Source organism: Ranitomeya imitator, chromosome 5 (assembly GCF_032444005.1).
Source record: "Ranitomeya imitator isolate aRanImi1 chromosome 5, aRanImi1.pri, whole genome shotgun sequence".
Classification (NCBI taxonomy): domain Eukaryota; kingdom Metazoa; phylum Chordata; class Amphibia; order Anura; family Dendrobatidae; genus Ranitomeya; species Ranitomeya imitator.
Window position 1 is genome coordinate 293,628,792 of NC_091286.1, and position 23,099 is coordinate 293,651,890.

General features: G+C 45.1%; 1 protein-coding gene across 5 annotated transcripts in view; it reads right to left on the reverse strand.

Annotated features, from left to right (window-relative positions):
• ARMC2 (armadillo repeat containing 2) overlaps nucleotides 1–23,099 on the reverse strand; it is a 303,914-nt gene that overhangs the window by 185,873 nt on the left and 94,942 nt on the right. For all 5 annotated transcript variants that reach the window (XM_069726243.1, XM_069726248.1, XM_069726244.1 and 2 more), the window contains 2 exons: nucleotides 21,933–22,101; nucleotides 8,742–8,910 (listed from right to left, as the gene is read on the reverse strand). In XM_069726243.1, the coding sequence (XP_069582344.1) occupies nucleotides 8,742–8,910; nucleotides 21,933–22,101 (338 nt within the window). The remainder of the gene's footprint in view (nucleotides 1–8,741; nucleotides 8,911–21,932; nucleotides 22,102–23,099) is intronic.

A 23,099-nucleotide genomic window follows, 5' to 3' on the forward strand; every position in this document is an offset into this window, starting at 1 on the left:
GTCACGTTTGGAGAGCCCCTGTGTGCTTAAACATTGGAGATCCCCCAGAAATGACACCATTTTGGAAACTAGACCCCCAAAGGAACTAATCTAGATGTGTGGTGAGGACTTTGAACCCCCAAGTGCTTCACAGAAGTTTATAACGCAGAGCCATGAAAATAAAAAAAAAAATTATTTTCTCAAAAATGATCTTTTAGCCTGCAATTTTTTATTTTCCCAAGGGTAACAGGAGAAATTTGACCCCAAAAGTTGTTGTCCAGTTTCTCCTGAGTATGCTGATACCCCATATGTGGGGGTAAATCACTGTTTGGGCACATGCCGGGGCTCGGAAGTGAAGTAGTGACGTTTTGAAATGCAGACTTTGATGGAATGCTCTGTGGGCGTCACGTTGCGTTTGCAGAGCCCCTGATGTGGCTTAACAGTAGAAACCCCCCACAAGTGACCCCATTTTGGAAACTAGACCCCCAAAGGAACTTATCTAGATGTGTGGTGAGCACTTTGAACCCCCAAGTGCTTCATAGAAGTTTATAATGCAGAGCCGTGAAAATAATAAATACGTTTTCTTTCCTCAAAAATAATTATTTAGCCCAGAATTTTTTATTTTCCCAAGGGTTACAGGAGAAATTGGACCCCAAAAGTTGTTGTCCAGTTTCTCCTGAGTACGCTGATACCCCATATGTGGGGGTAAACCACTGTTTGGGCACACGTCGGGGCTCAGAAGGGAAGTAGTGACTTTTGAAATGCAGACTTTGATGGAATGGTCTGCGGGTGTCACGTTGCGTTTGCAGAGCCCCTGGTGTGCCTAAACAGTAGAGACCCCCCACAAGTGACCCCATTTTAGAAACTAGACCCCCCAAGGAACTTATCTAGATATGTGGTGAGCACTTTGAACCCCCAAGTGCTTCACAGACGTTTACAACGCAGAGCCGTGAAAATAAAAAATCATTTTTCTTTCCTCAAAAATTATGTTTTAGCAAGCATTTTTTTAGATTCACAAGGGTAACAGGAGAAATTGGACCCCAGTAATTGTTGCGCAGTTTGTCCTGAGTATGCTGGTACCCCATATGTGGGGGTAAACCACTGTTTGGGCACACATCAGGGCTCGGAAGTGAGGGAGCACCATTTGACTTTTTGAATACGAGATTGGCTGGAATCAATGGTGGCGCCATGTTGCGTTTGGAGACCCCTGATGTGCCTAAACAGTGGTAACCCCTCAATTCTACCTCCAACACTAACCCCAACACACCCCTAACCCTAATCCCAACTGTAGCCATAATCCTAATCACAACCCTAACCCCAACACACCCCTAACCACAACACTAACCCCAACACACCCCTAACCACAACACTAACCCCAACACACCCCTAACCCTAACCACAACCCTAAGGCTATGTGCCCACGTTGCGGATTCATGTGAGATATTTCCGCACCATTTTTGAAAAATCTGCGGGTAAAAGGCACTGTGTTTTACCTGTGGATTTTCCGCGGATTTCCAGTGTTTTTTGTGCGGATTTCACCTGCGGATTCCTATTGAGGAACAGGTGTAAAACGCTGCGGAATCCGCACAAAGAATTGACATGCTGCGGAAAATACAACGCAGCGTTCCCGCGCGGTATTTTCCGCACCATGGGCACAGCGGATTTGGTTTTTCATATGTTTACATGGTACTGTAAACCTGATGGAACACTGCTGCGGATCCGCAGCCAAATCCGCACCGTGTGCACATAGCCTAATTCTAAAGGTATGTGCACACGCTGCGGATCCGCAGCAGTTTCCCATGAGTGTACAGTTCAATGTAAACCTATGGGAAACAAAAATCGCTGTACACATGCTGCGGAAAAACTGCACGGAAACGCAGCGGTTTACATTCCGCAGCATGTCACTTCTTTGTGCGGATTCCGCAGCGGTTTTACATCTGCTCCAATAGAAAATCGCAATTGTAAAACCGCAGTGAAATGCGCAGAAAAAAACGCGGTAAATCCGCCATAAATCCGCAGCGGTTTAGCACTGCGGATTTATCAAATCCGCAGCGGAAAAATCCGCAGAGGACCAGAATACGTGTGCACATTCCTAACCCTAGCCCTAACCCTACCCCTAACCCTACCCCTAACCCTACCCCTAACCCTAACCCTACCCCTACCCCTAACCCTACCCCTAACCCTAACCCTACCCCTAACCCTAACCCTACCCCTAACCCTATTCTAACATTAGTGGAAAAAAAAAAATTTCTTTATTTTTTTATTGTCCCTACCTATGGGGGTGACAAAGGGGGGGGGTCATTTATTATTTTTTTTATTTTGATCACTGAGATAGATTATATCTCAGTGATCAAAATGCACTTTGGAACGAATCTGCCGGCCGGCAGATTCGGCGGGCGCACTGCGCATGCGCCCGCCATTTTGGAAGATGGCGGCGCCCGGGAGAAGACGGACGGGACCACGGCTGGATCGGTAAGTATGATAGGGTGGGGGGGGACCACGGGGGGGGGGATCGGAGCACGGGGGGGGGAATCGGAGCGCGGGAGGGGTGGAACGGAGCGCGGGGGGCGTGGAACGGAGCACGGGGGGGCTGGAACGGAGCACGGGGGGGTGGAACGGAGCACGGGGGGGGTGGATCGGAGTGCAGGGGGGGTGATTGGAGCACGGGGGGGTGATTGGAGCACGGGGGGAGCGGACACGAGCACGGGGGGGAGCGGAGCACTGGACGGAGGGGAGCCGGAGCAGTGTACCGGCCAGATCGGGGGGGTGGGGGGGCGATCGGAGGGGTGGGGTGGGGGCACACTAGTATTTCCAGCCATGGCCGATGATATTTCAGCATCGGCCATGGCTGGATTGTAATATTTCACCCGTTATAATGGGTGAAATATTACAAATCGCTCTGATTGGCAGTTTCACTTTCAACAGCCAATCAGAGCGATCGTAGCCACGAGGGGGTGAAGCCACCCCCCCTGGGCTAAACTACCACTCCCCCTGTCCCTGCAGATCGGGTGAAATGGGAGTTAACCCTTTCACCCGATCTGCAGGGACGCGATCTTTCCATGACGCCGCATAGGCGTCATGGGTCGGAATGGCACCGACTTTCATGACGCCTACGTGGCGTCAAAGGTCGGGAAGGGGTTAAAAATATTTTAAGGGCATCATAGACACCCTTGTCAAAAATTGGACTGCCTGTAGCAGCACAGAACACGTTAACCCTGTGGCGGAGAATGAGGAGACATAATGATAAATCATACTGAAATGAAACAAATAAATAAAAAATGTGAATACATCTATGAAATAAAATAACAAAAGGGAGGGGCGAACATAGGTTCATAGATATGAAGCCAGAATGTGTCTAACAAGATATCTTTGTCCCTAGCAACAGCTCAGAGACAGGGATATAAATTAAAATATAATACTATCTCAATATTTTTCTATTGTAGAGGTATACACTAGCTCATTAATTTTTACAACATTTTCCCCCGGGGGAGTAACAGTTGCTTTGGTTTCAAATTGGTAACGGCATCATAAAAACACTCTTGCACAAAAATTGAATGGCTGCAGCGGCATACAACACATTCACCATGGTGTTCTAGTGACAAAATGATGGGAGGTGGAGGAAGGCCTTATAAAAAAAAACTAGGCCCAATGTAAAGGAGCAGGTCTCCTAGACTTATAATGCCCATAAACGCAGTGCATGGGATGACAGACATTTCCCCATGGGGGGTAAATATTTTAAAAATTATACTATGGGCATCATAGACACCCTTGCCAAAAAAATTGGACTGCCTTTAGCAGCACAGAACAAGTTAACCCTGGTGATCTAGTGGTGGAGAATGAGGAGACATTGATGAAGGCCTCATTACAAACTTGGCCCAATGTAAAGGAGTGTGTCTCCTAGACATGTAATGCCCATACAAAAAGTGCATGGGCTGACAAACATTTCCCCAGGACCTCAAATGCAGAGAGCCAGTTCATGCCATGTGTCCAGCTTGAATACCCAAAAATTAAAAAGCACAGAGGAATCACGGAGGACGTTTGAACGATCTGCAAGGTACTCCCTCAGCATCTTCCCAAACATTGCACTTCTTGTGCCAGCACTCCTTGCCTCTGTGCAGGGACGATGGGAGGGTCTGAGAAAACTGTCTCAGAACTTTGCCATGGTTTCTCTGCCTGAGCTGGATTGCACTTCTGTCTCTTTCGCTTGGACTACTTGGTTGTACAACAAACTGACGTCTGCTGCCCGGGTTCTCACATGGGAATTTTTTCAGCAATTCCGCTACAAGTGCCCTCTGGTACAGCAACATTTTTGTACACCTGTCTGCCTCTGGAAGAAGAGATTGAAAGTTCTCCTTGTAGCATGGGTCTAGAAGTGTCACCAACCAGTAATGAGTGTCACCGAAAATTTTAATAATGCGAGGGTCACGGTTAAAGCAGTGCAACATAAAGTCAGTCATGCATGCCAGACTGCTAACAGGTAAGACTTCCGTTTCCTCACCAAGAGGACGACTGACCATGCTGTCCTCCTCAGGCAATCCCCGCTGAACAGACTATGACAGCTGAGCTTGTAGTACCATCTATAACACATGAAAGTAGCTCCTGTTCTTCCTCCTCCTCATTGTCTACCAATCCACGTTGCGATGACATGAAGCTGGGCTGAGTGTAATCACCCTGTATGGTTCCTTGCACTATGTCCTCGTGCTCTGCCTGCAATGCATTCTCTTTAATTGTGAGAAGAGAGGTTTCAGAATGCTGAGAATCGGGATAGTGACGCTAATTATGGCGTCATCACTGCTCACCATCATGGTGCAGTCCTCAAAGTTCTGGAAGATGGTACATATGTCTGACATCCATGTCCACTCCTGAGGTCTTATGTGTGGAGTCTGAACTGAATATTGACGGCCTTGTTAATGCGGATAGTCAACAACTGCCTTCTTCTGCTCACAAATCCTTTCCAACATATGCAGTCGGTGAGCCGGAAGCTGCAAACACTGCTGAAGCACGGCAAGGGCGGATGAAGCTGTAGCTGACTTTCTAAAATGGTCAGACAGACGGCGTACTTTCACTAGCAGATCCGGCAGCTCCGGGTAGCTTTTCAGAAAATGTTGAACCACGAGGTTAAGAACATGGGCCAGGCAAGGTACGTGTGTGAGCTCATCTTGCCTCAGAGCCGCCACCAGGTTCCGGCCATTGTCCCACACGACCATGCCTGGCTGTAGGTTCAGCGATGTCATCCAAATATCTGACTGCTCTTTCACCGCTGTCCATAACTCTTCTGCATTGTGCGGTTTGTCACCTATTCAGATTAGCTTAAGCACAGCCTGTTGCTGCTTGACTGAGGCAGTGCTTCTAGCTTCTGACTGATGTGCTGATTTCAGAGATGGAGTCTGAAGAGGAGGAGGTGCAGGAGATGTAGACTGTGGGGGCAACCCTGTTTGACATAGGGCCCGCAATCCTCAGTGTGGGGAGGATGTGTTCCATCCCAAGGTCCGACTGGGTCCCGGATTCCACTATGTTAACCCAGTGTGCCGTCCCCACCCACAAGCACTTGTCAACGTGTGCGTGGCTAAGTGGACTTTCTCAGTAACAGCATTGTTGAGGGCACAGGTAATGTTGTGGGACACATACTGGTGTAATGCGGGGACGGCACACCGGGAGAAATAGTGGCAACTGGGGACGGAGTACCTTGGGACGGCCGCTGCCATCAGGTTGCGGAAAGCTTCCGTCTCAACGAGCCTAAAAGGCAGCATTTCTAGCGCAAGCAGACAAGAAATGTTGGAATTAAGTACTGTGGACTGTGGGGCATTGGCTGTGTTCCAAAGACTGGGGTATAGACAACTGAAGGCTGGGCTGGGACAAGGACATGGACGGGCTTGATGATGGTGCTGGTTGAGTGTGGGCAACAACAGGTGCAGGGCCAAAGGCATCTTCACATGCACGGTGAACAGGGATAGGCTTCTACGCAAACAGTGGAAGAAGCAGTGTTGTCACCTGCAGACAGTGTTCCTGGAGCCTAGGTTTCGGCTCACAAAGTCGGGTGCTTTGCTGCCATGTGCCTGATCATGCTGGTAGTGGTCAGGCTGGTAGTTTTGCTACCCCTGCTGATGCAGGTATGGCAAGTGCTGCAAATGGCCTGTTTGGGGTTATCGGCAGAGTCTTTAAAAAATAACCAGACTTGGGAAGCTCTAACAGTTTAAATGGCAACTTCCATCATGTTGGTGTTACGGGGAACGGATGCACGCCTTCTGTCTGCGGCCACCACACTGCTTCTTCCTGCCTGTTGGGATGATATGCCTCCTTCCCCATGTGTGCTGCTGTCCTCACTCTGCATGTCCTCCTGCGAAGTAGGGTCAGTCACCATGTCATCCACCACCTCGTCTACCACATCCGCACCTGCTCCTCCTCCTGGCTTTCTGGCAATTGTGTCTCATCATCGTCCACCTCTTGTGACACTTTCCCACCATCGCTTTTGTGTGACCGTGGCTGTTCAAATGTTTGGGCATCGCTACATGCGATCTTATCTGGCCCCCTTCAAGTTGACCGGCCGAGAGTCCAGAATCTTTGAAGGGAAAACGGAACAGCTCTTCGGAGTGTCCAAGTGTGGGATCAGTTGTCTCAGGGCACTCGGCATGGTGGGAGGAAGGAGGATCACAGTGAGTAATATCCGGTCCACAATCACAGCTACTCAGACTTGACCGTGTGGAAGACATGGTGGTGGTGGTGGCTAAGTGACTGGAAGAATTATCCGCTCACCAACCAACAACCGGTTCACACTCTGGCTTCAATAGTGGTGTGCTGCGGTCCCCTATAAACTGGGACAGGAAGGTCGAGCGCGAAGATGTGGGTCTTTGCTGTGGCTCACTTTCAGCTTGGCCACAGCCTCATCCTCTACATGCACCATCAGCTTCACGTCCACTTCCCTGCCCTTGCCTTGCTCATTTTAAATTGACTACTGAAATATTTGAAAACCTCAATACAAACGGATTTATTGGTAGAAAGATTATGTGGTCAGTATGCCTGCTAAGCAAAGATTTATCCACCACAGATACACCAGGCTCCAGCCTGAGATAACAGACTGTATAATTTTTTTTTTATGTTTGCTGATAATTTTTGAAAAAAGAAAAAATATGAGTAAAACAAGGCTAGCAGACAGAACTATGCAACATATGCCTGCCAATAAAAGATTTTTCTACCACAGATACACCAGGCCTCAGTCTGACATAATAGACTGAACTAAATGTGGCCTTGATTTTTTTTTTTTTTTTTAGGCACAACAAAATTGTGTCAACAAGTTGGCTAGGACATGAAACAGAAAGAAAAAAAAAAGGAGTACTAAAATTGAAAGATATTTTGCGCAATGATATGCAATGCGTGTGGCGTATAACTCACAGTGATAAATATAACAACTGTAGCTAAATATTTTTGGGTCAGCTACAGATTTTTGGGGCAGAAAAATGGTGTACAAAAATTTTGTAAGACACTACAAAATATTAGGTAGTACAAAAAAAAAAAAAAAGGACAGATTTTTTTGGGGCGCACTCACATCTGATGCCTGGGACAAAAAAAAAATAAATTCAAAGCTTTGCAAGCAGTTCTATTACAATGACCTAGCTGTAGTCTGCAGCATGACCAAGCAAACAATTGTAGAAAAAAGGGGGGTATGGATTCCTTTAGAATAAAATGAGCAGGTATAAGCAGAGAAAAAAAAATTGCCACAGATAACTGCAGCTAGGTATATAGCTTTTGGAGGTATGCAGTGAGAGCTACAGTATGTACTCACATACTGTGCCTGCAGGCCTTGCACTGATGTGGATATGTGCACAAGCGCTGCAATCTCAGGACCCCCTAATTAGCCCTAAAAAGGACTGTTGGTTTCTCAGGATCTGTGGACTGAACACTAGCAGACCCACACTATTAAAAGGACGATTCTGACCCTATCTCGGCAGCAAATCTCCCTACACTCGCTAAGTCCGGAGCAGAATGCAGCGAGCAGGGCGGCGTCAGGTCTCTTATAGACCTGATGAAGCTGTGCGGTCAGCCAATCACTGTAATCCCACAACAAAGATGGCTGCGGCATTACAGTGAATGGCAGCCAATCCCTGCATTGTCAAAGAGCGCCAGAATTGCAGGGCAGAGACCCGAGCTCCCGCTGAATAATCCAGGAAATACTCGGTGCTCGCCTAGTACACTGAGCACAGTGATAGTCGGGCGAGTACCGAGTAGTGGCGAGCACGTTCACTCATCACTAATTATAATACATACATTTTTTACTACGAAAAGTAAATAAACAGTTTTTTTTCTATTTTATTATATTTTTCATTTGATTTTTTCCAACACCTTTCCTTTACTGTATTTAATACAATGTGAATAAGACTGACTGTGACCACAGCCAATTGGAGGCTCTTGAACGCTTTGGCACCAGTTTTAAATATTTAAGCCTCCTATTGTTTCTCAGTGTTGCTGATAGTTTTATCTCAATTTTTTCATTTTTCTATTGATGGAGCTGTGTAATGTTTTGTTTTGTTTTTTTTTTAAGCTGGAGGGAGTGCCCTCTCTCTAACCACTCAGATCTGCAGTTACTACTTACCATGGAATCTATCAGGTTAATGGTCAGGATTAGAGATAACCCTAACCCCCAACCATTACAGTTGTCGATCCCCCATCGGGATCCTGTGATGAAGAGTACAACATGCGCTAAAATAACACAATACCGAGTACAACTGTCAGAATAGTAAAACATAAATAATTTGCAGAACACAAACCGGCTCTTCTTGTTATTTTGTGTGGGTGATGGCTCTTCAGCTCTTCCTTGTGCTTCTGGGTGAATGTAAATATTGTAGTCAAGTTGGGCTGCGAGGTTATTTAGGGAAAGGGAATTTATGTCTTCTTCAGAGGGATCCTCCTTCTTAACCGAGAAGTTCAAATTATTTCCTGTATGGGTCAACAGTAAAACATTTTAGAAAAAGGATTTATCAAGTCAACTACATTTAACCCCATGCAAGGTAGGCCACGGCTGTATTATATAGCTAACACCCACCTGAAACTGCTGCTTTCAGAGTTTGCTCTAGATATGTTCACTTAACCCCTTAGATGTTATGTTTTATAGCACCTGTGGCATATAAGCGGTTAGACAGAATGGGGAGTACTGATCTTAGCTGGAAAGTGCAAATAATTATCTCATGCCTAGGTACGGCTTTGTAAGATGAACAACCAGGACTCTAGAACAATGAATTGTAGCAAAAAAAATTTATGTGGCTGATCAATTTCGCTCAAGTTGCCTAACAGGGGCTTAAAAGGGTTTTCCCACGAACAAAAGTTGACTTTAAATTAATAGATCTTGGAATAATAATAATTTCCACAATTGGATGTGACAGAGCCAATTTGCTACTTAATGACTGGGCCAATTTTTACAATTCTGACCACTGTCACTTTATGAGGTTATAACTCTGGAACGCTTCAACGGATCCCGGTGATTCTGAGACTGTTTTTTCGCGACATATTGTACTTCATGATGGTTGTAAAATTGCTTTGATATGACTTGCATTTATTTATGAAAAAAATGGAAATATGGCAAAAATGTTTAACATTTAGCAAGTTTCAAACTTTTAATTTGTATGCCCTTAAATCAGATAGTTAATAAATAACATTTCCCTCATGTCTACTTTAAATCAGCACAATTTTGGAAACATTTTTTTTTTTTGTTAGGACGTTATAAGGGTTAAAAGTTGACCAGTGATTTCTCATTTTTACAACAAAATTTACAAAACATTTTTTTTACGGGACCACATCACATTTGAAGTCACTTTGAGGGGTGTACACGACAGAAAATACCCAAAAGTGACACAATTCTAAAAACTGCACCCCTCAAGGTGTTCAAAACCACATTCAAGAAGTTTAGAAGTTTATTAACCCTTTACGTGCTTCACAGGAACAGAAGCAATGTGGAAGGAAAAAAATAACATTTAAAGGGAATCTGTCACCTACTTTTTCGTATATAAGCATCGGCCACCGCCATCAGGGGCTTATCTACAGCATTCTGTAATGCTGTAGATAAGTCCCCCAATGTAACCTGAAAGATAAGAAAAACAAGCTGTATTATACTCACCTGGGGAGGTGGTCCGGTGCCTCCCATCTTCATGCGATGACATCCTCCTCCTTGCTTCTGTCGTGGCTGCTGAGCAGGCGCACTTTATCTGCCCTGTTGAGGGCAGTGTAAAGTACTGCAGTGCGCAGGCGCTGGGCTTCTCGGACCTTTCCCACCGCCTGCGCACTGCAGTACTTTGCTCTGCCCTCAACAGGGCAGATAAAGTACACCTGTGCATAAGCCAACACAGAAGCAAGGAAGAAGACGTCATCGCATGAAGATGGGAGGCACCGGACCCGGACCGCGACACCCATTGGACCGCACGGCACCGGACCGCCCCCCAGGTGAGTATGCTATAACTTGTTTTTGTTATCTTTCAGGTTACATCGGGGGCTTATCTACAGCATTGCAGAATGCTGTAGATAAGCCCCTAATGGCAGTGGCCACAGCTTATACACGAAAAAGTAGGTGACAGATTCCCTTCAACTTTTTTTACAAACATTTTACTACAGAACCAAGTTTTTTTTATTTTCACAAGTGTAAAAAGAGAAAATGAACCATAAAATATGTTGTGCAATTTCTCCTGAATACGCCGATACCCCATATGTAGGGGTAAACCACTGTTTGGGCGCACGTCAGAGCTCGAAAGGGAAGGAGCGCCGTTTGACTTTTTCAATGCAGAATTGGCTGGAATTGAGATGGGATGCCATGTCGCGTTTGGAGAGCCCCTGATGTGCCTAAACAGTGGCAACCCCCACACAAGTGACACCATTTTGGAAACTAGACCCCTTAGGGAACTTATCTAGATTTGTGGTGAGCACTTTGAACTCCCAAGTGCTTCACAGAAGTTTATAACGTAGAGCCGTGAAAATAAAAAAATATTTTTTCCACAAAAATGATCTTTTCTCCCCCAAATTTTTATTTTCCCAAGGGTAACAGGAGAAATTAGACCACAAAGTTGTTGTGCAATTTGTCCTGAGTTCACAGATACCCCATATGTCGTTGAAAACTACTTTTGAGTCATAGTGCAAAGCTCAGAAGGAACAAAACACCATATTACAGTGTAGATTTTGCTGCATTTGTTTGAGGGTGCCATGTTACATTAGCAGAGACCCTGAGGTGCCAACACAGCAGAACTCCCCCATAAGTGACCCCATTATACAAACTAAACCTCTCAATGAATTCATCTAGGGTGCAGCGATTATATTGACACCACAGGTGTGTCACAGACTTTATACCATTGGTCAGTAAAGATAAAATAATTCACATTTTTACCACCAAGATTGTGTGTTAGCTCCAAGCTTTACATTTTCATATTGGGAAATGGGTGAAAAATGGCACCAAAATTTGTCCCACAATTTCTACTGAATGTGGCAATACCCCATATGTGGCTGTACAACTCGAGAGAAATTGCACAACTAACTGTATGGTCCATTTTCTCCTGTTACCAATGCGAAAGTAAAAAAAAAAAAAAAAATACCGTATATACTTGAGTATAAGCCGAGATTTTCAGCCCAAATTTTTGGGCTGAAAGTGCCCATCTCGGCTTTTACTCGAGTCAAGGTGGGTGGCAGGGTCGGCGGGTGAGGGCGCTGAGGCATACTTACCTGCTTCCAGCGATCCTGGCGCTCCCCCTGCCTGTCACACTGTCTTCGGGTCCTGCAGCTCTTCCTGTCAGCGGTCACGTGGGACCGCTCATTAGAGAAATGAATAGGCGGCTCCACCTCCCATAGGGGTGGAGCCGCCTATTCATTTCTCTAATCAGCGGTAACGGTGACCGCTGATAGAGGAAGAAGCTGTGGCACCGAAGACAGCTGTCCGGGAGAAGGAGCCGGACGCCGGGACCAGGTAAGTATCGCATATTTACCTGTCCACGTTCCAGCCGCCGGGCGCCGCTCCATCTTCCCGGCGTCTCTGCGCTCTGACTGATCAGGTCAGAGGGCGTGATGACGCATATAGTGTGCGCGGCGCCCTCTGCCTGATCAGTCAGAGTGGAGAAACGCCGGGACCGGACGCCGGGAGCTGCAAGCAAGAGAGGGGAGTATGGCTTTTCTTTTTTTTTTACTGCAGCAGCAGCAGCAGCGGTAATGGCAGAACTTTCTATGGGGAAATATGAACGGTGCAGAGCACTATATGAGGCACAGCTATAGGGAAATATGAACGGTGCAGAGCACTATATGGGGCACAGCTATAGGGCAATAATGAACGGTGCAGAGCACTATATGGGGCACAGATATGGGGAAATATGAACGGTGCAGAGCACTATATGGTGCACAGCTATAGGGCAATAATGAACGGTGCAGAGCACTATATGGGGCACAGATATGGGGAAATATGAACGGTGCAGAGCACTATATGGGGCACAGCTATAGGGCAATAATGAACGGTGCAGAGCACTATATGGGGCACAGATATGGGGAAATATGAACGGAGCAGAGCACTATATGGCAGAGCTATGGGGAACTATGAACGGTGCAGAGCACTATATGAGGCACAGCTATAGGGCAATAATGAACAGTGCAGAGCACTATATGGCAGAGCTATGGGGAACTATGAACGGTGCAGAGCACTATATGGCAGAGCTATGGGGCAATATGAACGGTGCAGAGCACTATATGGCACAGTTATGGGGAACTATGAACGGTGCAGAGCACTATATGGCACAGCTATAGGGAAATATGAACGGTGCAGAGCACTATATGGGGCACAGCTATAGGGCAATAATGAACGGTGCAGAGCACTATATGGCAGAGCTATGGGGAACTATGAACGGTGCAGAGCACTATATGGCAGAGCTATGGGGCAATATGAACGGTGCAGAGCCCTATATGGCAGCTATGGGGAAATATGAACGGTGCAGAGCACTATATGGCACAGCTATGGGGAAATATGAGCAGGGCAGAGCACTATATGGCACATCTATGGGGCAATAATGAACGGTGCAGAGCACTATATGGCACGGCTATGGGGCAATAATGAACGGTGCAGAGCACTATATGGCAGCTATGGGGAAATAATGATCTATTTTTATTTTTTAAATTCACCGGTAAATGCTGCATTTCCACCCTAGGCTTATACTCGAGTCAATAAGTTTTCCCAGTTTTTTGTGGCAAAATTAGGGGGGTCGGCTTATACTCTAGTATATACGGTAGGTCTAAAAGGAAAATTTTTATGAAAGAAAAAGTACCGTAAATGTTTATACTTTCCTTCCACGTTCCAAAAATTTCTATGAAGCGCCTGAAGGGTTAATAAACTTCATGAATGTGGTTTTGAGCACCTTGAGGGGTGCAGTTTTTAGAATGGTGTCACTTTTGAGTATTTTCTGTCACATAGGCCCCTCAAAGTCACTTCAAATGCAATGTGGTCCCTAAAACAAATGGTTTTGCAAATTTTGTTGTAAAAATTAGAAATTGCTGGTCAACTTTTAACCCTTATAACTTCCTAACAAAAAAAATTATGTTTCAAAAATTGTGCTGATGTAAAGTAGACATGTGGGAAATGTTATTAACTATTTTGTGTGACATGATTCTCTGATTTAAGAGCATAAAAATTAAAAGTTTGAAAATTGGAAAATGTTCTAAATTTTCGCCAATTTTCCATATTTTTTTACACAAATAAACGCAGGTAATATCAAAGAAATTTTACTACCATCATGAAGTACAATATTTTGCGAGAAAATAATCTTTGAATCAGTGGGATTCATTGAAGCGTTCCAGAGCTATAACCTCATAAAGTGACCAGTGGTCAGAATTGTAAAGATTGGCCTGGTCAGGAAGGTGAAAACAGGCTTTGGGGTGAAGGGATTAAAGACCAGGTTGTTCTCAAACACACTCCTTACAACAGTTGCAGTTAGCCAGTGTAAACCTCTGTCAACCCCTGACGAGAAGAGTTAGGAATTTGTTCCAGCCTGCAGAGGCAAATGAATACTACTAGGTTGTAGGCCAATGTGTTGGAACTATCAGGGCCTGTACTGCTAATCAGAAGAACCTCAGCAAAGACAAGCTGGAGAGGAAGATTGTTGCTAGACATCAAACAGCACAGAGAGACAAAGAAACTATGCATATGGCCAGCATCAGGACTTCAAGTTCCTGGAGTGCCACAGAGGGCTACAGGCTCCCTGCATTCTAGGGCCTGGTCATGATTTCAGCTCCTCCAATGTGATCCCTATAGCTTTTGCCTGGCATGGATTACATACATTTCTTGGCTGAGAGCAGAACTAGCTATGTACAGGTTGGCAGCCTGCAAACACGAGTGTTTTAATTCACTGAATAAAAAGATCTTGAAAGATTGAATGAGCTAAACCACAATAATGCCGTTCTCAAACAGTTTCAAATCATTGTGTGGTGTAGTGATTAAATATTCAGTAAGTGCAATTTAAGGCTGTGCCCACACGTAGATTTGGTGGGCTTTTTCCTTGCAGATTTTCTATAAAAACTTGAAGCAATCCTGGTGCCAGCAAAGTGAAAGAGAAACCTGAAGTATCATGCACACGTTGCTTATTTGTGACTCGAGGTTTCTGTCCAGAAAATAATCTGCAGTATGTCAATTCTCTGTGCGTTTTTGCCCTGCGTTTTTCACCTTAGACTTCACTCAAATCAGTCAACAACGCAGAGAAAAACACAAGCAAAAAAGTTTTTTTACACTTGTGTTTTTCCTGCCAAGTGATGCATAAATGTTTCTCAACGTGCACATACCCCAAGACAGAGACTGCAAGTTGTATCTCACTCTCTCATCAGACATGATCGTATCTGTAGAAATTTCCTGCTTTGCGTTTCCTGTTATGACCTGGTGGTCAGGACAATAATGGACCTGGTGGTTAAGAGCACACGGAATGACCTGATAGTCACTGATAATAAAGGACGAGCTCTGGGACGTGGGAACTCTGCTGACCGCAATCCCTAAACCTATCAACCACACTAGAAATAGCCGTGGATTGCGCCTAACGCTCCCTATGCAACTCGGCACAGCCTAAGAAACTAGCTAGCCCTGAAGACAGAAAAATAAAGCCTACCTTGCCTCAGAGAAATTCCCCAAAGGAAAAGGCAGCCCCCCACATATAATGACTGTAAGAAAAGATGAAAATACAAACACAGAGATGAAATAGATTAAGCAAAGTGAGGCCTGACTTACTGAACAGACCGAGGATAGGAAAGGTTACTTTGCGGTCAGCACAAAAACCTACAAAAAGACCACGCAGAGGGCGCAAAAAGACCCTCCGCACCGACTCACGGTGCGGAGGCGCTCCCTCTGCGTCCCAGAGCTTCCAGCAAGCAAGACAACAAATTAAATAGCAAGCTGGACAGAAAAATAGCAAACCAAAGAAATACAAGCTGGAACTTAGCTTCAGATGGGAAGACAGGTCACAATAACGATCCAGGAGTGAACTAGACCAATACTGGAACATTGACAGGTGGCCTGGAGCAAAGATCTAAGTGGAGTTAAATAGAGCAGCAGCTAACGAATTAACCTCGTCACCTGTGAAAGGAAACTCAGAAACACCCACCAGAGGAAGTCCATGGACAGAACCAGTCGAAGTACCATTCATGACCACAGTAGGGAGCACGACAACAGAATTCACAACAGTACCCCCCCCCTTGAGGAGGGGTCACCGAACCCTCACCAGAGCCCCCAGGCCGACCAGGATGAGCCAAATGAAAGGCACAAACCAGATCGGCAGCATGAACATCAGAGGCAAAAACCCAGGAATTATCTTCCTGACCATAACCCTTCCACTTGACCAGGTACTGGAGTTTCCGTCTCGAAACACGAGAATCCAAAATCTTCTCCACCACATACTCCAACTCCCCCTTAACTAACACCGGGGCAGGAGGATCAACGGATGGAACCACAGGCGCCACGTATCTCCGCAATAACGACCTATGGAACACATTATGGATGGCAAAAGAAGCAGGAAGGGCCAAACGAAATGACACAGGATTGATAACCTCAGAAATCTTATACGGACCAATGAAACGAGGCTTAAACTTAGGAGAGGAAACCTTCATAGGAACATAACGAGACGACAACCAAACCAAATCCCCAACACGAAGTCGGGAACCCACAGAGTGCCGGCGGTTAGCGAAACGTTGAGCCTTCTCCTGGGACAATGTCAAATTGTCCACCACATGAGTCCAAATCTGCTGCAACCTATCCACCACAGTATCTACACCAGGACAGTCTGAAGACTCAACCTGCCCTGAAGAGAAACGAGGATGGAAACCAGAATTGCAGAAAAACGGCGAAACCAAAGTAGCCGAGCTGGCCCGATTATTAAGGGCGAACTCAGCCAACGGCAAAAAGGACACCCAATCATCCTGATCAGCAGAAACAAAGCATCTCAGATATGTTTCCAAAGTTTGATTAGTTCGTTCGGTTTGGCCATTTGTCTGAGGATGGAAAGCCGAGGAAAAAGACAAATCAATGCCCATCCTAGCACAAAAGGATCGCCAAAACCTTGAAACAAACTGGGAACCTCTGTCAGAAACGATGTTCTCCGGGATACCAAGTAAACGAACCACATGCTGGAAAAATAATGGCACCAAATCAGAGGAGGAAGGCAATTTAGACAAAGGTAGCAAATGGACCATCTTAGAAAAGCGATCACAAACCACCCAAATGACCGACATCTTTTGAGAGACGGGGAGATCCGAAATAAAATCCATAGAAATATGCGTCCAGGGCCTCTTCGGGACCGGCAAGGGCAAAAGCAACCCACTGGCACGAGAACAGCAGGGCTTAGCCCGAGCACAAGTCCCACAGGACTGCACAAAAGAACGCACATCCCGCGACAAAGACGGCCACCAGAAGGATCTAGCCACCAAATCTCTGGTACCAAAGATTCCAGGATGCCCAGCCAACACTGAACAATGAATCTCAGAGATAACTCTACTAGTCCATCTATCAGGGACAAACAGTTTCTCCGCTGGGCAACGGTCAGGTCTATCAGCCTGAAATTTTTGCAGCACCCGCCGCAAATCAGGGGAGATGGCAGACAAAATTACCCCCTCTTTGAGAATACCCGCCGGCTCAGGAACACCCGGAGAGTCTGGCACAAAACTCCTTGACAGGGCATCCGCCTTCACATTCTTAGAGCCCGGAAGGTACGAAACCACAAAATCAAAACGGGAGAAAAATAACGACCATCGAGCCTGTCTCGGATTCAACCGTTTGGCAGACTCAAGATAAGTCAAATTCTTGTGATCTGTCAAGACCACCACGCGGTGCTTGGCTCCTTCCAGCCAATGACGTCACTCCTCGAATGCCCACTTCATGGCCAACAATTCACGATTACCAACATCATAGTTACACTCAGCAGGCGAAAACTTTCTAGAAAAGAAAGCACATGGCTTCATCACCGAGCCATCAGAACTTCTTTGCGACAAAACAGCCCCTGCTCCAATCTCAGAAGCATCAACCTCAACCTGAAACGGAAGCGAAACATCTGGCTGGCACAACACAGGGGCAGAAGAAAAACGACGCTTCAACTCCTGAAAAGCCTCTACAGCCGCAGAAGACCAATTGACCACATCAGCACCCTTCTTGGTCAAATCAGTCAACGGTTTAGCAACAGTAGAAAAATTGGCGATGAAGCGCCGATAAAAATTAGCAAAGCCCAGGAACTTTTGCAGGCTCTTCACAGATGTCGGCTGAGTCCAATCGTAAATGGCCTGGACTTTAACAGGGTCCATCTCGATAGTAGAAGGGGAAAAAATGAACCCCAAAAATGAAACCTTCTGAACTCCAAAGAGACACTTTGACCCCTTCACAAACAAGGAATTCGCACGAAGGACCTGGAACACCATTCTGACCTGCTTCACATGAGACTCCCAATCATCCGAAAAGACCAAAATATCATCCAAATACACAATCAGGAATTTATCCAGGTACTCTCGGAAGATGTCATGCATAAAGGACTGAAATACTGATGGAGCATTGGAAAGCCCGAATGGCATAACCAGGTACTCAAAATGGCCCTCGGGCGTATTGAATGCTGTTTTCCATTCATCGCCCTGTTTAATACGCACAAGATTATACGCCCCTCGAAGATCTATCTTGGTGAACCAACTAGCCCCTTTAATACGAGCAAACAAATCAGACAGCAACGGCAAAGGATACTGAAATTTGACTGTAATTTTATTAAGAAGGCGGTAATCAATACAAGGTCTCAAAGAACCATCCTTCTTGGCCACAAAAAAGAACCCTGCTCCTAACGGTGATGACGACGGGCGAATATGGCCTTTCTCCAAGGATTCCTTTATATAACTCTGCATAGCGGCGTGTTCTGGCACAGATAAATTGAACAATCGGCCCTTAGGAAACTTACTACCAGGAATCAAATTAATTGCACAATCGCAATCCCTATGAGGAGGTAGGGCACTGGCTTTGGGCTCATCAAATACATCCCGATAATCCGACAAAAACTCTGGAACTTCAGAAGGAGTGGAAGATGAAATAGACAAAAATGGAACATCACCATGTACCCCCTGGCAACCCCAGTTGGACACAGACATAGATTTCCAGTCCAATACTGGATTATGAACCTGTAGCCATGGCAACCCCAAAACGACCACATCATGCAGATTATGCAACACCAGAAAGCGGATATCCTCCTGATGTGCAGGAGCCATGCACATGGTCAATTGGGTCCAATACTGAGGCTTATTCTTGGCCCAAGGCGTAGCATCAATTCCTCTCAATGGAATAGGATACTGCAAGGGCTCCAAGAAAAAACCACAGCGCCTAGCATACTCCAAGTCCATCAAATTCAGGGCAGCGCCTGAATCCACAAATGCCATAACAGAATAGGATGACAAAGAGCAAATCAGAGTAACAGACAATAGAAATTTAGACTGTACCGTACCAATGGTGGCAGACCTAGCGAACCGCTTAGTGCGCTTATGACAATCGGAGATAGCATGAGTGGATTCACCACAGTAAAAACACAGCCCATTCCGACGTCTGTGTTCTTGCCGTTCAGCTCTGGTCAAAGTCCTATCACATTGCATAGGCTCAGGCCCATGCTCAGATAGTATCGCCAAATGGTGCACAGCTTTACGCTCACGCAAGCGTCGATCGATCTGAATGGCCAAGGACATAGACTCATTCAGACCAGCAGGCATGGGAAACCCCACCTTGACATCCTTAAGGGCTTCAGAGAGACCCTTTCTGAAGATTGCTGCCAGGGCACATTCATTCCACTGAGTGAGCACAGACCACTTTCTAAACTTCTGACAATATATCTCCGCTTCATCCTGACCCTGACACAGAGCCAGCAAGATTTTCTCTGCCTGATCCACTGAATTAGGTTAGTCATAAAGCAATCCAAGTGCCAGGAAAAACGCATCAACATCATGCAATGCCGGATCTCCTGGCGCAAGGGAAAATGCCCAGTCTTGAGGGTCACCACGTAACAAAGAAGTAATGATCTTTACTTGTTGAACAGGGTCACCTGAGGAGCGAGGTTTCAAGGCAAGAAACAATTTACAATTATTTTTGAAATTCAAGAACTTAGATCTATCACCAAAAAACAAATCAGGAATAGGAATCCTAGGCTCTGACATCAGATTCTGAACCACAAAATCTTGAATGTTTTGTATCCTTGTAGTGAGATTATCCATCCAAGAGGACAGACCTTGAATGTCCATGTTTACACCAGTGTCCTGAACCACCCAGAGGTAAAGGGAAAAATTGAGACAAAACACACTGCAAAGAAAAAAAAATGGTCTCAGAACTTCTCTTATGCCTCTATTGAGATGCACTAGTACTTTGGGCCACCTGTACTGTTATGACCTGGTGGTCAGGACAATAATGGACCTGGTGGTTAAGAGCACACGGAATGACCTGATAGTCACTGATAATAAAGGACGAGCTCTGGGACGTGGGAACTCTGCTGACCGCAATCCCTAAACCTATCAACCACACTAGAAATAGCCGTGGATTGCGCCTAACGCTCCCTATTCAACTCGGCACAGCTTAAGAAACTAGCTAGCCCTGAAGACAGAAAAATAAAGCCTACCTTGCCTCAGAGAAATTCCCCAAAGGAAAAGGCAGCCCCCCACATATAATGACTGAGAAAAGATGAAAATACAAACACAGAGATGAAATAGATTAAGCAAAGTGAGGCCCGACTTACTGAACAGACCGAGGATAGGAAAGGTTACTTTGCGGTCAGCACAAAAACCTACAAAAAGACCACGCAGAGGGCGCAAAAAGACCCTCCGCACCGACTCACGGTGCGGAGGCGCTCCCTTTGCGTCCCAGAGCTTCCAGCAAGCAAGACAACAAATTAAATAGCAAGCTGGACAGAAAAATAGCAAACCAAAGAAATACGAGCTGGAACTTAGCTTCAGATGGGAAGACAGGTCACAAGAACGATCCAGGAGTGAACTAGACCAATACTGGAACATTGACAGGTGGCCTGGAGCAAAGATCTAAGTGGAGTTAAATAGAGCAGCAGCTAACGAATTAACCTCGTCACCTGTGAAAGGAAACTCAGAAACACCCACCAGAGGAAGTCCATGGACAGAACCAGCCGAAGTACCATTCATGACCACAGGAGGGAGCCCGACAACAGAATTCACAACAGTTTCCCCCTACTCTGGACTATCGAACCAGCCTGTTGGACCATCAGAATGCAAAAATTGTAATTCATGGAAATTCCATATTGGGAATATCCATGAATGTGAAAACAGAACATCCCTCGATGAACCCCAGAGTGGAAAAAAAAGGGGCCAGTACAATGGTAAAACAACCAATGGAAGCAGAGGAAGCACCTAACTTGTGGATTACAAAAAAGGCCAAAAATGAGGTTGCATCCAATCACAATCAAGCAAAAAAACTTTTCCCAAAAGGCTTTGTCATTACCGGATTCTGCTCCTGCTATAAAACATATAAAGCTCCCCCACTAACCTGTATGAAAGCTGCCTAGAAAACACCTTATACATGCATTTGGTTTAAGCACTGAAAATTTAAGCTATTAAAGAGAACATTTTTTAAAGAGAACCTTTCACCAAATGTTTCATGTTTAACTGGACACCGGAGCAGACAGCTACATTCTGGAGCGAGAATAACATGCCCCCGCCAGAGCTTAGAGCAGGTTTCTCAGTGTGTGAGACATTATCATACTTATGCCTGCTGTGCTCACGCAACTTGTAATCGCTCTGCAGTGAGGTCACGACTGTCATTAGGTCTTATACAGGTGTAACTTGTCTGTTGTGGGCTACCCCTGTTTGAGATATAATTACACCCTGATCTATACAAGCTGACCACCATAGACATAAGTGCGATTACTGACATCTCTGGATGGGCAGTGTGGGGGCAGGGGCAGCACAGCGGTGGTGACTTTGCTATGAGAGGAAGAGAGCTGCTAGAAGGGTTTGCAATGTGACACACCTAAACCTAGCTGTGCTGCTCCTCTTTTCACAGTGAGCATATCTGAAAGATGCTAAAGGGAATCTGTCAGTAGGATCAGCTCTAAGCCATCTATGCAGACCATGTAGGTCATAGGAAGCTGAATAAAATGATACCTTGATATCAACGATACAATGTCTTATTTCAGAGAAATCTACAGTTTTCTTAACATGTAAATGAACTGTTAATATATGCATGAACTGGATATTAAGGGGGAAAACATATATGACCCAAGTAAAAACTTTTAAATCCAAGTGGGAGTAATCACAGTTCACTCTTTAGGTACCAAATACGATGATTGCAAATATCTCCACGAGAGAGGTTCAATTAGAAAACAGCAAAATTGTTTTATTCAGCTCTGCAGCCACTATTTCATCATGAGTCCAGTTCAAATTTAGTGAAAAGTCCTCTTTAAATAATTAATTTATTTTTAGAAATTAAAAATAAAATGCATACATACCCTCAACTTGGTGAATTCCAGAATCAGACAAAATATTTCCATGAGTTGTAGCTATCAATAAGCGTGTCCGAGTTCGACTAGGCCTTCCAATTGGCACTGCATGCGAAGGTGGCTGAGGGGCGGCTGGTGTCATTTCATCATCTGTTTCTGGAGACAGGATCTTCGGCTTCTAGGAGATTAAATAAAACGACATACACTGTTTAATCATTCGCCCAAATAGAAGAGGATGAACTGCATGGTATTTAAGATCAATGGGTACAATGACTGCCGCCAGTAAAGCATTGCCTGTGCTGCCTTGTCACTGCCTAAGAGTATAGGCTTGTAAAGTATGTTATGAAATTACAAGCCAAGGTCAGCCATGGAAAATTACTAAATATAGCGATAAATTATACTTGAACTTGGAGTTATTTTAAATCATTTTTGACATACTGTGGGTCTAATGCTAAAACTTGTCTCCACTATCTAAGTAATGTTCTTAAAATTGACATATGTTTGTGACATGCTAAACAATAGTGAAATAATTAATACCCACACATGGAACCCATTTTTTTAAGGCATCATGGTGACATGCTGCATGACACTGAAATTGCAGCAATGCATCTGATGATTTCCTATGGTCACGTGTTGCGACCTGAGGCACAGAGTTTCTAAATGATTGGAATTTCAGTCAATGGTCGCAAGTCGCACATGACTCACTTGCCACAGACCTCAGTGCAAGTCACTTGTGACTGCAACAAACATTCAACTTATCTTCGATTTGGCCATTTTTGCGTTTCAATAGATTTTTATTTATTTTTCCAAAAAGAAATTTTTTTTTTTTTTTTAACAACAATAACAAGATGTGCATGTGGTATATCACTTCTATCTTTTATGTATATCTTCTCTCAATATTTTACTATACTTAAGACATTTTATTGTAATGGGAGAGGGAACAACAAAAACCCTCACTGTCGCCTTGATCCACTCCCGCCTGGACTACTGTAATGCTCTACTAATTGGCCTCCCCTTACTTGACTTTCCCCTCTCCAGTCTATCCTTAATGCAGCAGCCAGGGTCGTCCATCTGGCTAATCGGTATTCAGACATGTCCGCTCTTCTCCAGTCGTTACACTGGCTGCCCATTCATTACAGGATACAATTCAAAGTACTTGTTCTCACTCACAAAGCT